This window comes from Curcuma longa, chromosome 8 (genome assembly GCF_044706935.1).
Source record: "Curcuma longa cultivar G26 ecotype Majalengka, Jawa Barat chromosome 8, ITB_CL_G26_1.1, whole genome shotgun sequence".
Taxonomy (NCBI): Eukaryota; Viridiplantae; Streptophyta; class Magnoliopsida; order Zingiberales; family Zingiberaceae; genus Curcuma; species Curcuma longa.
The window spans coordinates 14,641,755-14,656,237 of record NC_133868.1 but is presented as its reverse complement, the minus strand read 5'-3'; the positions used below and the strand labels follow the sequence as shown (position 1 = coordinate 14,656,237).

Genomic DNA, 14,483 nt, shown 5'->3' with positions numbered 1-14,483 from the left:
TGAAGGTGATTATGAGTTGTTTGTTAAGTACCACTAGCAAGTTACATTTTAATCCAAAGATTTAATGTGATGTTGCATTAGGTATCTCAATTAATGCCCCTAAAATTACATGTTTGTTGTTGCATTTTGTTACTGCACAACTATAAAGATACATGCTTTATTTGTTAAATTGAGTCATGCTCTTTTCTTTTGTTTATGTAGCACTCTCAATATATTTGAACAACATCCCTGTGGTTATCGACACAAACTATGGTTAATGGAAAGAGCATATCATGGTATTACTAGGTTACATGGATCTAGACTTTGCATTTAGGCATGATTGCTCTGCACCTTTATTTAGTGATTCCATTGCAAATCAAAAGGTAATCTTTGAAAAGTGGAAGCGATCAAATCACATGAGTCTTGCAATCATGAAGATGTCTATTTTGGAATCTATTAGAGGTTTGATAGCTAAGAATGAAGATGGCAAAATCTTCATTAAGGAGTTAGCAAACTGATTCGCCTCAAATGAAAAGAACAAAAAGGTTAAGACTACCACACTTCTTACAAAGTTGGTGTCCATGCGATATAACGGGAAGGGTAGTATTAGAGAGTACATCATGGAGATATCAAATTTGATTATAAGGCATCGAATACAAAAGCTTGAAATGTCTAAAAGTGTACTTGTGAATATTATCTTAATCTCTCTGCCTACACAATTTACTCCTTTTAAGATTAGCTATAATACTCAAAAGGAGAAATGGATACTGAATGAGCTTATAGCTCATAGTGTACAGGAAGAAGAGAGATTAAGACATGACATATCTCTTAGTGCTCATTTTACATCCTTATCTCAATATTTGAACAAGAAGAAGAAAAGAATAAGAGTAAGGGCAAGGGTAAACAACCTACAGTGACTAGGACTTTGGATATAAGGTGCAAAAATAATAAGATTCGGATCCAACTTGTTATTTTTGTAAAAAGAAAGGTCATTGAAGAAGGATTGCCCTATATTCGCCAACTTACGAGTCAAGAAAGGCAAACTTTTCAACTTTGTCAATTTAGAAGTCAACCTAACTACTGTACCTAATAACACTTAATGGATAGATACGGATGCAACTATTCACATAAGTATAACTATGTAGGATTGCTATTGGAATCGATTGACAATTGATGCTGAAAGATCTACATCGAAATTGGCAAGAAGACGAAAGTAAAGACAATAGATGTCTTTAGATTTTGTTTAGGGATGAATGTACTTTTGAATTTGAAAAATACATTTGTAGTGACATCATTTAGACGGAACATAATTTCTATTTCATGTTTGGATAAATCTAGATACACTTATTCATTTGAAAATGGAAAGTTTAGTATTTTCAAAATTCTATTTTGTGTGGTACTGGTTCCTTGATTAACAAACTATATAGATTAATTAGACACTGAAACTCATATAGATAATATTATGATGCATAGTATAATTCGAAGCGTGGTGTGACAAATGAGAGTTCATCCATGTTGTGGCATAGACATTTAGACATATCTCTAAACAACACAGAAATGTTAATGTCACTAGGAATTCTTGATTCCCTTGATATGTCAGATTTTGAAATCTGCATTGAGTGTATCAAGGGAAAGACTACTAATAAAAGTAATAAAGGTTCAACATGGAGTAATGAGGTCTTAGAGCTGATACATACAGATATATGTAAACTGTTCCCTAAGGCTTCTTGGAATGGTCAACCATACTTTATCATCTTTATAGACAACTATTCCTGATACAGGTACTTGTACCTTATTCACGAGAAGTCACAACTCCTAGACATGTTCAAAACCTCCAAAATCGAAGTTTAAAATCAACTTGGTAAGAAGATTAAGATTGTTAGATTAGACCGTGGTGGTGAATACTATAGTATATCTGATGGATCAGGTGAATAATGTTCTAGACCATTTATGAATTACCTTGTTGAGTGTAGAATCATGGTGCAATACACCATGCTTGAGACCTCTTAGTAGAATGGTGTAGTAGAATGATGAAACCGAACCCTAAAAGATATGGTGAAATGTATGATGATATTTTTTCCCTACCAGAGTCTTTATGAAGTGAAACACTCAAGACTGTAGTTACTTACTCAACAGAGTTCCTAGTAAGACGGTAATGAAAATTTCATACAAGTTATGGGCAGGTAGAGCGCCTAGTATTAGACATCTACACGCCTAGATAGATACAGTCTGTTGTAGGGATAGAGTCGCCTACAACAAACTCTTCACTATTTGGAGCAATACAAAAGAGTCACCTACAATAAATTATCCACTATCCGAGATAGTGCAACTTTTCCTCAATCAGGGACAAAATCACCTATAACATACTATTCACTATCTGGAACAGTGTAAAAGAGTCATCTTCAATAAATTATCCACTATCTAAGATAGTGCAACTCTTCATTTGTCAAGGACAGAGTCACCTACAACAAACTCTTTATTTTTTAGAATAGTTAAAATGAGTCGTTTATAACAAATTACCACTATCCAAGATAGTACAACTTTTCCTCTATCAGAGATAGAGTCACCTACAATAAACTCTTCACGACTATCTAGGATAGTGCAAAAGAGTCACCTTCAATAAATTATCAACTATCTGAGATATGAAGGAATTTTAAATTCCCTAACCACATGAATTCAAGGAACCAAAATATAATTCATGCAGAGAGAGAAAACAAACCAATCATAAAGCATGAAAATCTAGTTTCTACGAAACATGGCATAACAAAATAAAAATACTAAAAATAATAATAAGGAATCTGATTGGAGAGTCATTGTTCTTATCCTACAGTGTCAACTGCTTGATTCCTGTGGAAGAAGATGAAGCGGAAACAAGAGAATGGTCTTCCAAGGGAATTAGAGTGACGGTGCCGTAAAACCTTTGTCAATAGGGAACAAAGGCAAAATCTCAAGAAACCCTAAACCTTAGGGACCAATCCTCTATATAGAAATCCGATCCGTTATTAGCCCATAGATAATAACGAATCAGGCTAATGAGTTCTACATATTTAATCAACATCTGATAATTTGAAATCCAATAAACCTTAGTTATATCACTTAAATGGGTTCAGTTCGTATCTGCATATACAAATTATAATTAATCCCACATTAAGAGATTAAACAATCTTTCACTTGGGCAACATGTGATATGTATATGATATACGACTATAACTTCAGTTGATATCAAACTCTTTGGGTACAAAGTACCCTTGTATACAATCTGGTCTATTAACTTTATTAGTAAAGGACTAAAGAAGATCATATCTATTATATATGTCTGTAATAAGCTCTAACAATAATCACAATACCAATATCATTAATGATATAGATTAAGATGTGGATATGTCACTACTAGAAAAATGTTAATAGACAACGCCCCAAAGACAACGGTTTTTAGCAAAAGCGTTGTGGTATTTCAATTTACAACGTTTTTAGTCAAAAGCGTTGTCTTTTGAAATCAAAAGACAACGTTTGTACAGAAAACGTTGTCTATTAGCGTTTATTTTGGGTCAACCACAACACTTTACAAAAGCGTTGTCGAAAACGTTGTCTTTTAGCGGGTTTTTTTGCCAAAGACAACGCTTTTAAAAGTATTGTCGTTTAGTGTTGTCGTTGATGGTTTATATCCAGGGTTTTTTATCGGGCGAGTCCGCGATTTCCTTCGTACGCCTCCCTCTTCTCTCCCGCACCATTTTCGTCCCTCTCCCGCTCTCGCACCTCTAGCTCGTCTTCTCCCCCGCGCCGCATTTTCGTGCCTCTCCCGCCCCCTCTCGCACCTCTAGCTAGTAGCTACTCTTCTCCCGCCCCCCCTTTCGTGCCTCTCCGCTTCTCCCGCCCCTTTCGCACCTCTAGCTCCTCTTCGCGCCGCTGTGAAGAGGCGAAGACGAAGATAGAACGGAAGTCGCATCCGGTACTCCTCCAGGCCCGTGCTCCCGTCTAGGGCAGTGCTCCTCCAGGCCCGTGCTCCTCCAGTGCGTACGGTGACCTCCTCATGCTCCTCCAGTTCTCTGAGTTCCAAGTACGGCTTCAATCTTTTTTCTTCGATTAGGGTTAGAATAAGGATTTTAAATTTCTTGTGAGGTTACACCATTACATATTTTTTCTTCGATTAGGGTTGTATAAGCATTGATTCCTTAAGTTTTATCTACCACCTAAATGATTAGGGTTACACCATTATATATTTTTACACTATTCTGCTCGTCGGCGGCCGGCGAAACTATCGCTCCACATCCACCTCATCGGAGATCGATTCGCAGCCAACTTCTCTGCAACGCCTCCACAACGTCGAGAAGGTTATCTTTTGAACCCCCTCCTCCTTCCATCCGTCTCTCCTCCATATTCGCATAATACTTTTCTTGCTGTTTTCACAAGGTACCTTTTTTCTCTCCTTTTTTTGATGCTATTTATGCCATTTTTCGTAATTTTCATTAACAGCGGGTAGTGCGCGTACTGGAGCTCGCCGGCGCCGTGATGGACGAGCTCGCTAGTTCGACCGGGCCCCGACCAAATGACCTCGCCGCCTACTGTCGAGAGTTCATGCAGTCCATCAAGGTTTCCTATTTCCCCTTTGTTACTACCTTCTGTTGCCAGGAAATGGGTTTCGATTATCGTGGTAGGGTTTGGCAAACAACTTAAATTTATGAAGAGACTTCGATCTAGGGAACTGTTTAAGAATTCGGGAGATGTTTTCTGATTTTAATTATTGGGAGTCTATTCCTGTGGTGATCTGTGGTCCTTACTTTAATCGATAAGGTATACGAGGTGCTTGAGCAAATGCCAAAGAGAGAGGCTATTTAGCTTAAGAAGCCGTGAACCTGGGCGAAAGTTTCATGGCTAAAGGTTGTAATTCATGTTCTTTTTAGTTTCTGGACTTGTGCAGAATTTGGATCTTTAGGCCTTGGGTGCTTGATGGAGGAGCTTTATGGCATTTGTCCTCTGTTGTAGAAATCCTTAAGTTCAATCATTCTGCAGATACTTTAATAGTCTGGATTACCCTTGTTACAGGAAATTCAGACAACACTGCGTGAAGAAATCAAGAGTGCTTGTGAATATCGTCCGTTTGAGAAATGTGATTATAGCGCCAGAATAGCTAACGAGATATGTGTCAAGAAACTGGAATACATTATTGACCAGTTGGATGGCTTGAAAGAAAGCATCGATAATTATGAAGATTGAACTGCACTTGATTGCGGTAAGCATGCTTACCACATGCACTTAAAATGACTAGTCTGAAGACATTTTTCATGATACGAGATGGCTAAAGCTTCGTTGTTTGTTAAAGTATGTTTCTTGCTCTCATGCTGTGTATAGCTAAGACTTAGAAGCTCTTGAAAGTGTATTCATTTTACCTGCTATGCTCAAAGTTCATGTAGTTTGAAACTAATTTAATCAGCTAAGATGGTGTTGCATATTCTTCAACTTAGACTGACCATGATCCTCTAGAGTATGTTAAACCTTAGTTTTTGATTTTTTTTTCAGACAAACCTTTTTAATTCATGAACTTGGCCAAGGATGTTATTACAGATTACAGCATCATCCTTAGAAGAGGAAAACAAATTTACAAATCCCCACCATTTTGGCTATACAGTGAGCACTTAGCAGTATGGTTTGCCTCCATTTTTGTGCATCCGTATTACCTTTACAAATTTGCTCCTCATCACTTGATTGCTTTTGAAATGCTAAATCTGTCCATGGAGACCTCCATTGTAAGTCTTCTCCATTAGATGAATTGAACCAACTGAATTTTTCTGAAATTCGGTTTAATTTGTCCCATTAATGTACCCTTAGCAGTCCATGATTTGGTTGCCACGGAAGAAGGCTGCTGAAGTATGGGGACAGGAATCAGCAGCAATAAAGCCTAACCTTCGATTGTCTTACAAAGCCATGAGGCATACTATTGACTCTTGGAGAAAAAGAGAAAAAAAAACATCGATCAGTTCAATAGATAAATCAAATGAAGCTAGATATTGGGCAGTTCTCTTTGGTAAAATGATTATCATGATTCTTGAGCTGAAGCACAACTGAAAAGAGTGATCATAACTATCCATCTCCACCATGCAGACTGGTTGTTTCTTATGCAGCTTTGCTACACATGAAGTGGTATGAAGCCTTTTTCCATATTCACTTCCAAACATCTGGGCCTTTCAATCTAGTACAGGTCCTGAGACACAAACATCTGGTCCTGGATTTTGATTTTGATAAAATTGTTTCCTTGAAGCAAAACCTTACACAGATGTGTCTTACATTGCATGTGCTTTTATCGTATACACTTCTACATCACTTGCAATTTCTAGTAGATCAACTAAAGGGCTACTGTGTTAAACCAAAGGGCTACTGTGTTAGCAGATAGGTTGAGTTCTGCATCAGTAGATCAACTAGTTTTGGTCCCATGTAACGTCGGATCAGTTGTAAATAAGACATCACTTGCAATTTCTCCCTGTTGATAACTTATTTAATTGATGAGCTAATTATTTGTTTATGTGCAGTTGTCATTGGATTCTCACTGTCATTGAACCCTACACAGAGATTGTTTATGTGCTGGATTCTCTAAGTCATCGAATGCGCTATGAAGATTGGAAATATATTGTGGAAATGTGAGGCCAAACTGGGTAATTTGATTGGGCATTTCATTCACATGTTAAAACACTAATATATCATATTTTATTAACGTATGTAGGGCCTTGAGATTGTTTAATTCAAACAAGGGAAGGAAAGGTCGGAAAAAACCAGTGTGGGAAATACTACAGGTATGTGTAATTATGTTTGATATGGTCTTGATGTGTGTATTTGTCTTTTAACTAATAGTGGAGTCCAATTACCACAGGCTCCTCGACAACCAGATGGGAAACAATGTGGTTATTATGTGATGAGATTTATGAGACAGATTATTGCAGAAATTGAAACTATTGAAAGAGATGGACTACGATCAATAGTACTTGTTCAAATCACTTCAAATATACCATTTATCATTTTGCACAGTCAGTGTTGATTGTTTTTCCAATTAACTTAATCTATATGTGTGTTCATAGTTTAAGGCAGTTGAGTACACTCGGACAAAAATTGATGAGGTGCGTTCCGAGGTGGCAGAGTGTATACAAGATCATATTTATGAGTAGGTATGGAATGCTGATCTCCATAATTCCATTTATTTGTAATAAATATATTTGTTTGTGATTCAAAGTTCATTGTAATGGTATAATTCTTAGGTGCTATTGTGCCCATATTTTGGATAAATTAGTATTATCTTTTGGCAGGTTGGTCTTTGGCATATGGACCTGCTGTTACTTGGTGATGCAGTTGTTGCGATTCTATTCTGCTGCTAATGTTGTGATGCACCTGGACATTATTCTGTTGCGTTGAAACCTTTGTTATGGACCTGCTGCTGTTATGGAGCTTCTATGTTGGAAGTTGTAACTTGAATTTGTACCTTTATGTTATGGACCTGATGCTACAACTTTTGTATAAGTTGTATGTTATGGACATGTGTTATGAACTTGTATGTTATGAACGTGCTGTAACAATGGTTTTTGTATAAATATAAGTTGTATGTTTTGTATGTGATTTAGTAAATTTTGTAGTCAATGATTTTGTATTTACAAAATATATTGGTTTCTTATTTACTGCTAAAAAAAATCAAAAGACAACGCTTTTTAAAACGTTGCAATACCCAAGCAATTTGTAACAAAATTACAACGCTTTTTAACCGTTGCAAAATGTGTTGTCATACCTATTAAAAACAACGTTTTTTACCCATGGAACTAGTAATTCCCTTGCGATCTTGTCTTCCTACTATAGAAAGAAGGATCCGTGCGCTGATCCTACTTTTCTGACTCGCGGAAACACTTCCCTACTATTCGGCCCCGCATAATTATTTGACTCATGGCGCTTCTTAGCCAAAGCAGTAAACTTTCACCTGTCAATAGGTTGTGCTCTCAGGGTCGGGATCTAGGCAAGCAAAGATAAGATCTGGAGCTATTTCGTGTGATTCAAGAACTAGCTTAGCCGGACCTATGGATTCTCTCATAGCGAATGAAGGACCTCTGCAGCCTGAGAGTCTGAATCATCCTGATCTTAGTTCTTCATTTCATTCCCGGCGCTAGGGCCTTGATTCTTAGTGAAAGAATGATTCTCCAAACGGAGGCAAAGGAATGATTCTTTCTACTATAACCCCACATAGGGGAAAGCGTGAACTGACCTTAGGCTAGCTAGCTTTAGAGCGCAATTGGAATAGATAGGGGAACGAGGGGAAAGGAAATCCTTGTTAAAGCACACGTGAGTGAGATCTAGGATATGGCCTAAAATCAATATAAATTCCTCCATGGCTGGCTATGGCGAGGGAACCCTTCATTGATTCTCGTTGGTGCGCTTACTATTGAGGTCCTTACTTTTATTCAGAAGCAGTGTGTAGATGCCTCTACAAAGGTAAGGAAGGAGGAGGGGATATTTCGCATCTCTTGCTGGCGATCGTGTCTACCTGATCCGATGCTATAAAAACGTTGTAATATTTACAACGCTTTTTCAGCGTTGCGAAGGTGTTGTCGATGTTAACAAAGACAACGCTTAAAAAGTGTTGTCGTTGAGGGACCCCTTTTACAACAGGGTCTCTTACAACGCTTTTTAACCCACAAAGACAACGCGTTTTTCGCGTTGTCTATTAACATTTTTCTAGTAGTGTGTAGTATGAAAATTATATGAAATATGATCATTACATGTCAATTTTTAATTGGTCTTGAATAATCCAAAAGGGTCTGATCATATTTGCAAATACTTTATGTTAAACTGCAATAGAGAATCATAGTCCAAGTCTTATGATTCCAAAAGAAATTTGTATTACATTCACGAACACCAAATGCTAAACTGTAGTAGTAAATCATAATACTTATTTCAAAATGTCAAGCAAACATATAAATACCCATTAATATTTTAAACTTTAAATACGTACAATAATCAAAATAAAATGTCTATCTTTATTAACAAATATAGAGCAATAAAATAAATTTAGACTCTCGTTAGATAAATTCTTCTTCTATAAGAAGAACTCCCATATCCACAAGATACGCATGAAACACCTTAGGCACCAAGTCCTTGGTGAGTGGATCTGTCAACATGGAATCTATACTAATGTGCTCTATCATCACCTTATGACTTGGAACTCTTTCTTTAACCACTAGAAACTTGATGTCGATATGCTTGGACATCGACGAATTATGATTGTTCTTGGTATAAAGTTCTATGACTTTATTATCACAATTGATCCTCAATGGACTGCCAATACCATCAATGATATGCAGCACTGTATTGAAATTCTACATCCAAATCCCATGATTGGATGCTTCGTAGCATGCTCTTAACTCTGCCTCCATAATAGAAGTAGCTACTAGCGTCTGCTTGGCGCTCTTCCAAGATATAGCCCATCTAGCCAGTATGAAAATATAGCCTAAAGTGGACCTCCTACTATCCAAGCATATAGAAAAATCAGAGTTTGAATATTCAATCACCTCTAGGTGATCTGACCTCTGATACATGAGCATATGCCCTTTAGTTCTTTGCAAATATTGCACCACTCTCTTTACCACTTTCTAGTGTGATGGTTCTAGATTACTTACATATCTACCTAATATCCCCACTATGAATGCTATATCTGGTTGTATATAAACTTATGTATACATGAGACTTTCCACAGCTGACGCATAATGGAATTGGTCCATCTCCTTCATAGTCTGAATATTCAATCACCTTCAGCTGATTTGACCTCTAATACATGAGCATATGTCTTTTAGTTCTTTGTAAATATCACACTACTCTCTTTATCGCTTTCTAGTGTGATAGTTCTGGATTACTTACATATCCGTCTAACATCCTCACTATGAATGTTATATTTGGTCGTGTATAAATTTATGCATATATGAGACTTCCCATAGCTAACACATAAGGGAATTGGTCCATCTCCTTTCTTTCAAGTTTAAGTCGTGGATATGGCTGTAGGTTGAATCTGTCACCTCTAGACATAGGTATATCATCAGATGTACAATTTTGTATGTCATACCTTATAAACATCTTTTCAATATAAGCTTTTTGTGAAAGCCCAAGAATATCTCTTGAACGATTACAACATATCTGTATGTCTAATATAAATGATGCTTCAACAAGATCTTTTATTTCAAAATGATTGGATAAAAATGACTTAGTTTCATGTAGCAGACCCTTATTATTGCTCATAAGTAATATTTCATCCACATACAGGATAAGTATAACAAATTTGCTCCCACTGAACTTGTTATATATGCACTGATCAATAGGTTTCTCTCTAAATCTAAATGAGATGACCACTTGATCAAATTTTTGATACCATTGATAGGATGCCTATTTTAAATCATAAATGGACTTCTTTAATCTACATACTAGGTGCTTAGAATCTTTAGACTTAGAGTTTTTCGATTGCACCATATATATAGACTTCTCAATATCTCCATTGAGAAATGTAGTATTTATGTCCATCTGATGTATCTCCAAATCAAAATGAGTTATAAGTATTATGATTACCATAAGAGAGTCTTTCATCGACACAGGTAAGAAAGTCTCCTTGCAATCAATGTGTTCCTTCTGAGTGAATCCCTTGGCAACAAGATGAGACTTATACTTTTTGACATTGCCCCTTGAATCCCGTTTGGTTTTAAATATCTATTTACAACCAAGGGTTTCGTACCTTCGGGCAATTTGATAAGTTTTCAAGCGTCATTGTCTGCCATAGACTTCAACTCTTCTTGCATGGCGTTAATCCACCTTTCAGGGTTATAGCATTGTTTGAATGCTTGGAAAGATACAAGATCATTTTCCAACCCAATGCCAAATTCGTAACCTTAGAGATAAACATAATCACGAGAAATTATGGATCTCCGTTCCCTCGTAGATAGCCTTAAAGATACTTATTCTTGAGATGGTTGAAGTACTTGTTTATCAATGTGTGTATCTCACTTTGAGTGGAGGATAGGTTGCCCTATTTTGCCATAGACTTATTCTTGGATTTTGGTTTTGGTGTTTAGCTCGAGTAGGATAGGTTGCCCTGTTTTGTTAGATTCGGTTGATTAGCTTACTGTGGGATCCGGTTGTAACCAATGGGATTATGAATTTCATTGGTTTAAATGGGTTTTAGATGCTAGGTTTAATGTTAAATTTTATTAGGGTTTACTTTGTTGCAAGTTTGGACAGGGACTAAATTAGTTTGATTGGGTTGATGGATGTTATAGGTTAAGTTGGATTGGATCAATGAAATTGTATTTGATCCTTAGCTTGAGTTTAAACTAACTTGTATCAATTTGACTTGATCAGTTGGTTTAGATTCGGTTGAAGATCAATTAAAATGAGATTAACTCATGTTTAATTAGTATGAGTTAATTGGATGGGTTGGATTTGATTAGGTTGGTGGGATTTGGATTTAACAATTGGATTATGAATCCAATTGGATTATAGTTTTAATTGAATTGTGGTTAGGGTTGTTTTTAGGTACAATTTAATGTATTGTTGTATTTAGTATTGTATGTTGCAATTTGTAGGACTTTAACTTGTTGATTTTGATATATACGGAGTTTTGTATTTTTCTGGGGGTTCTTTTATCGACGTTCGTCAAATCAGGTGGGTACCCCTGTACTTGGTCAATACAGGTTTCGTTCATAGTGCATGATCTATTATAAAATTGTTATCAATTATCCTGTTGTTATCCTTGTTACTTATATTAGTTATCTTGTTGATATCCTATTTCACTCGTTGCTTGATAGATGTCTGTTGTGATACGATCTATTTGTTGTCAATACAGTCTCAATTATGTATCATTGATCTGTGATGACTTATCTTGATTTTATGTTGATTATACCTGAGTAGATGTAGTCATTATTTGATGAGTTGAGCATCATAACATCTACATGCTAGTGGTAGGTGTTGTTGGCTGTTATTGTTGTTGTTGGCACTCACCTGACATCGTATTGTGGTGGGACAGAGGTGAGAGCATTTGTTGCACTATGTTGGGTGCAACCAGGACTGGCTAGATAGCCCTCCTGAGATACTGCCTGCTCCCCACTTGATTAGTAGTGGTTTGTGTTGGAGTCTTGCAGTTGTCCTATCGTGCACCTTAGTTCACTGCACTAGGTGAGTGACTGAGGATGACGAGTGCAAACAGTGACCATGCATGTTGCCTATGATATGTGATGCATATATGCATGCATTTACTGGTATATTATACTGCATTTGTTGTTTTACAATATCTTTGTGTGTGACTGTTACACTTGTTTGATACGTGATTGTTGCATTGTATGACATTACATGCATTATTTAAATTCGCATGATTCCTATTACATGTTAAGTAGTATTAACATTTTTCTTATATATCTGTTGGAGAGACTGTATATCCTTTGATATCTCTGTTGATATATATGTTGTGCACTTCTATCTTGTATTCCACTCAGTATTTTATACTCACTAGCCAGACCCTGGGGTGTCTTTTATTCTTCCCCAGGTAGCAAATAGGGAGATTTACTTGGAGCTTGGAGTTCTGCCAGATTGCCTCCATCTCACAGCAAGAGAATTTATTTTGTGATTTTGCTTCGTATGGATTTTGGTTGTATTTGGTCTGTGAACTTTTTTCATGGACTTGTAGTGTTTTTGGTGTGTATTTAAGACTTGGACTTTCGTTTGTACTTGGTTGGATTTGGATCTTGTTATGTTTCTGCTGCAGAACTTTTCTTATCTCGTGTGGATTTTTTGTATACACGTTTTAGTTTTTGTGCATGTGTTAGATTACTAGTTTGTGGTCATGTGGGCCTTATTTATGTAGTTAGTATCTTTTATGTACTTTGTGATATGTGGATTGTGGACATGTAGACTTTATATTAAATGTATTAAGGAAAGTTGCATTGTTACAGGTGAGATGTTATCGAAATTTTTCGAACAGCCATCTCCCAGGACGTGACACAAATGAGGTATTATGGAGAAAATATTACCGATACAGTTATTGTTCTTAAAGTTTTATGAAGTTTGACTCCAAAATATGATTATATAGTAATTATAATTGAGGAGACTAAAGATCTCTCTATTTTCTCCTTTGATGAACTAATGGGTTCTTTGCAAGCTCATGAGGCAAGGTGTAATAGATCAGTCGAGAAGAATTAAGAAAAGTCATCTCAAGGTTCTCAAGTGAAGGGGGAGACAAAAAAGGAAGACTCCACTAGAAGAGGACATGGAAGAGGAGACTTTTATGGTAGAGGATGCGACAAAAGTAGAGGAAGAGGTCATTCTAATGGAAAAGAGAGATAGTACACTAAGGATAAAAAATAGAACAAAAGTTCTCTTCAATTTTATGGTTGCAAAAAATTTGGACATAGAAAGGAAAATTGCAAGGGTGGCTAATAAGAAAATTATGTGAAAGAAGAAAATGAGTAAAGTAAGTTATTTATAGTTCACTATCATTCTAACAAAGTTAAAAATGATTTTTGGTTTTTGGATAGCAGATATTCAAACCACATGACTAGCAATAAGTCATTGTTTAAAGAGCTTGATGAGTCATAAAAGATGCAACTTAGATTTGGAGATAACAAGCAGATACAAGTTGAAGGCAAAAATACTATTGTCATGGAGGCTAGCGATGGTATAGTAAAATTATTTTACAATGTCTTTGTTATTCCTAGTTTGACACATAGTTTGTTAAATATTGGCAGTTGATGGCTGGTGGCAATGTAATTTATTTGATAATGGAGCTTGTCTCTACACAGCCTATTATTATAGAAAATAATGCAATTGATACAAAGTCTAGACAGCCTATTATTAGTGTGCAAATGATAGAAAATAAGATGTTTCCATTTAAAATCTCTAACATGGAAAATAAAAGCTCTTATCGCTAGTGAGAATAATGAATCCAAGATGTGACACTTAAGATATGGGCATTTCAACATCAAGGCATGCAACTTTTAAGTTAGGAAGGTATGATCTTCGAATTCCCTCAAATTAGTTCTCTAGGTTTATGTGAAAAGTGCATTTGTGGAAAATAAACAAGGAAGCCTTTTTCAAGTGGGCAATTATGGACAACTTCATGATGTCTTGAGCTAATTCATGTTGACTTATGTAAGTCTATGAGAACTATGTCACTAGGTGGGAGTAAATATTTTTTTTATTATTTATTGATGATTTTAGTCAAATGAACTGAGTTTTTTTTCTAGTAAATGAGTCAGAGACTTTTGAGGATTTTAAAAAAGTCAAGGCATTTGTGGAAAATCAAAAGGATACTTTAATAAAGACTCTCCGCACAAATCGAGGAGATGAGTTTTTATCTACAAAATTTAACCATTTTTATGAAGATCATAGTATTCTCAAGGAGTTGATAATACCTTATACAATTAGAAAATGGAGTAGCCAAATAAAAAAAATTGAATGGTTGTAAAAATGGCTAGAAGCTTGTTGAATATTAAAGGACTTCCAAA

At 36.1% G+C, this 14,483-nt stretch overlaps 1 protein-coding gene across 1 annotated transcript; it reads left to right on the top strand.

The window, feature by feature from the left end:
* Nucleotides 1–290: 290 nt before the first annotated feature.
* LOC141834084 (mediator of RNA polymerase II transcription subunit 11-like) lies at nt 291–5,193 on the top strand. Its single transcript, XM_074721527.1, has 4 exons — nt 291–362; nt 4,182–4,310; nt 4,453–4,569; nt 5,023–5,193. The coding sequence occupies exons 1-4, from the start codon at nt 291–293 to the stop codon at nt 5,191–5,193; spliced, it is 489 nt and encodes a 162-aa protein (XP_074577628.1).
* The last annotated feature ends 9,290 nt before the right edge of the window (nt 5,194–14,483 follow it).

What these genes read in the sequence shown, in the direction of transcription:
- LOC141834084 (XM_074721527.1), top strand. Translation starts at nt 291, where the DNA reads ATGGATCTAGACTTTGCATTTAGGCATGATTGCTCTGCACCTTTATTT. An exon ending in ATTCCATTGCAAATCAAAAG is followed by an intron (nt 363 to 4,181) that starts GTAATCTTTGAA and finishes CTAAATGATTAG; the next exon opens with GGTTACACCATTATATATTT. An exon ending in GCCTCCACAACGTCGAGAAG is followed by an intron (nt 4,311 to 4,452) that starts GTTATCTTTTGA and finishes TTTCATTAACAG; the next exon opens with CGGGTAGTGCGCGTACTGGA.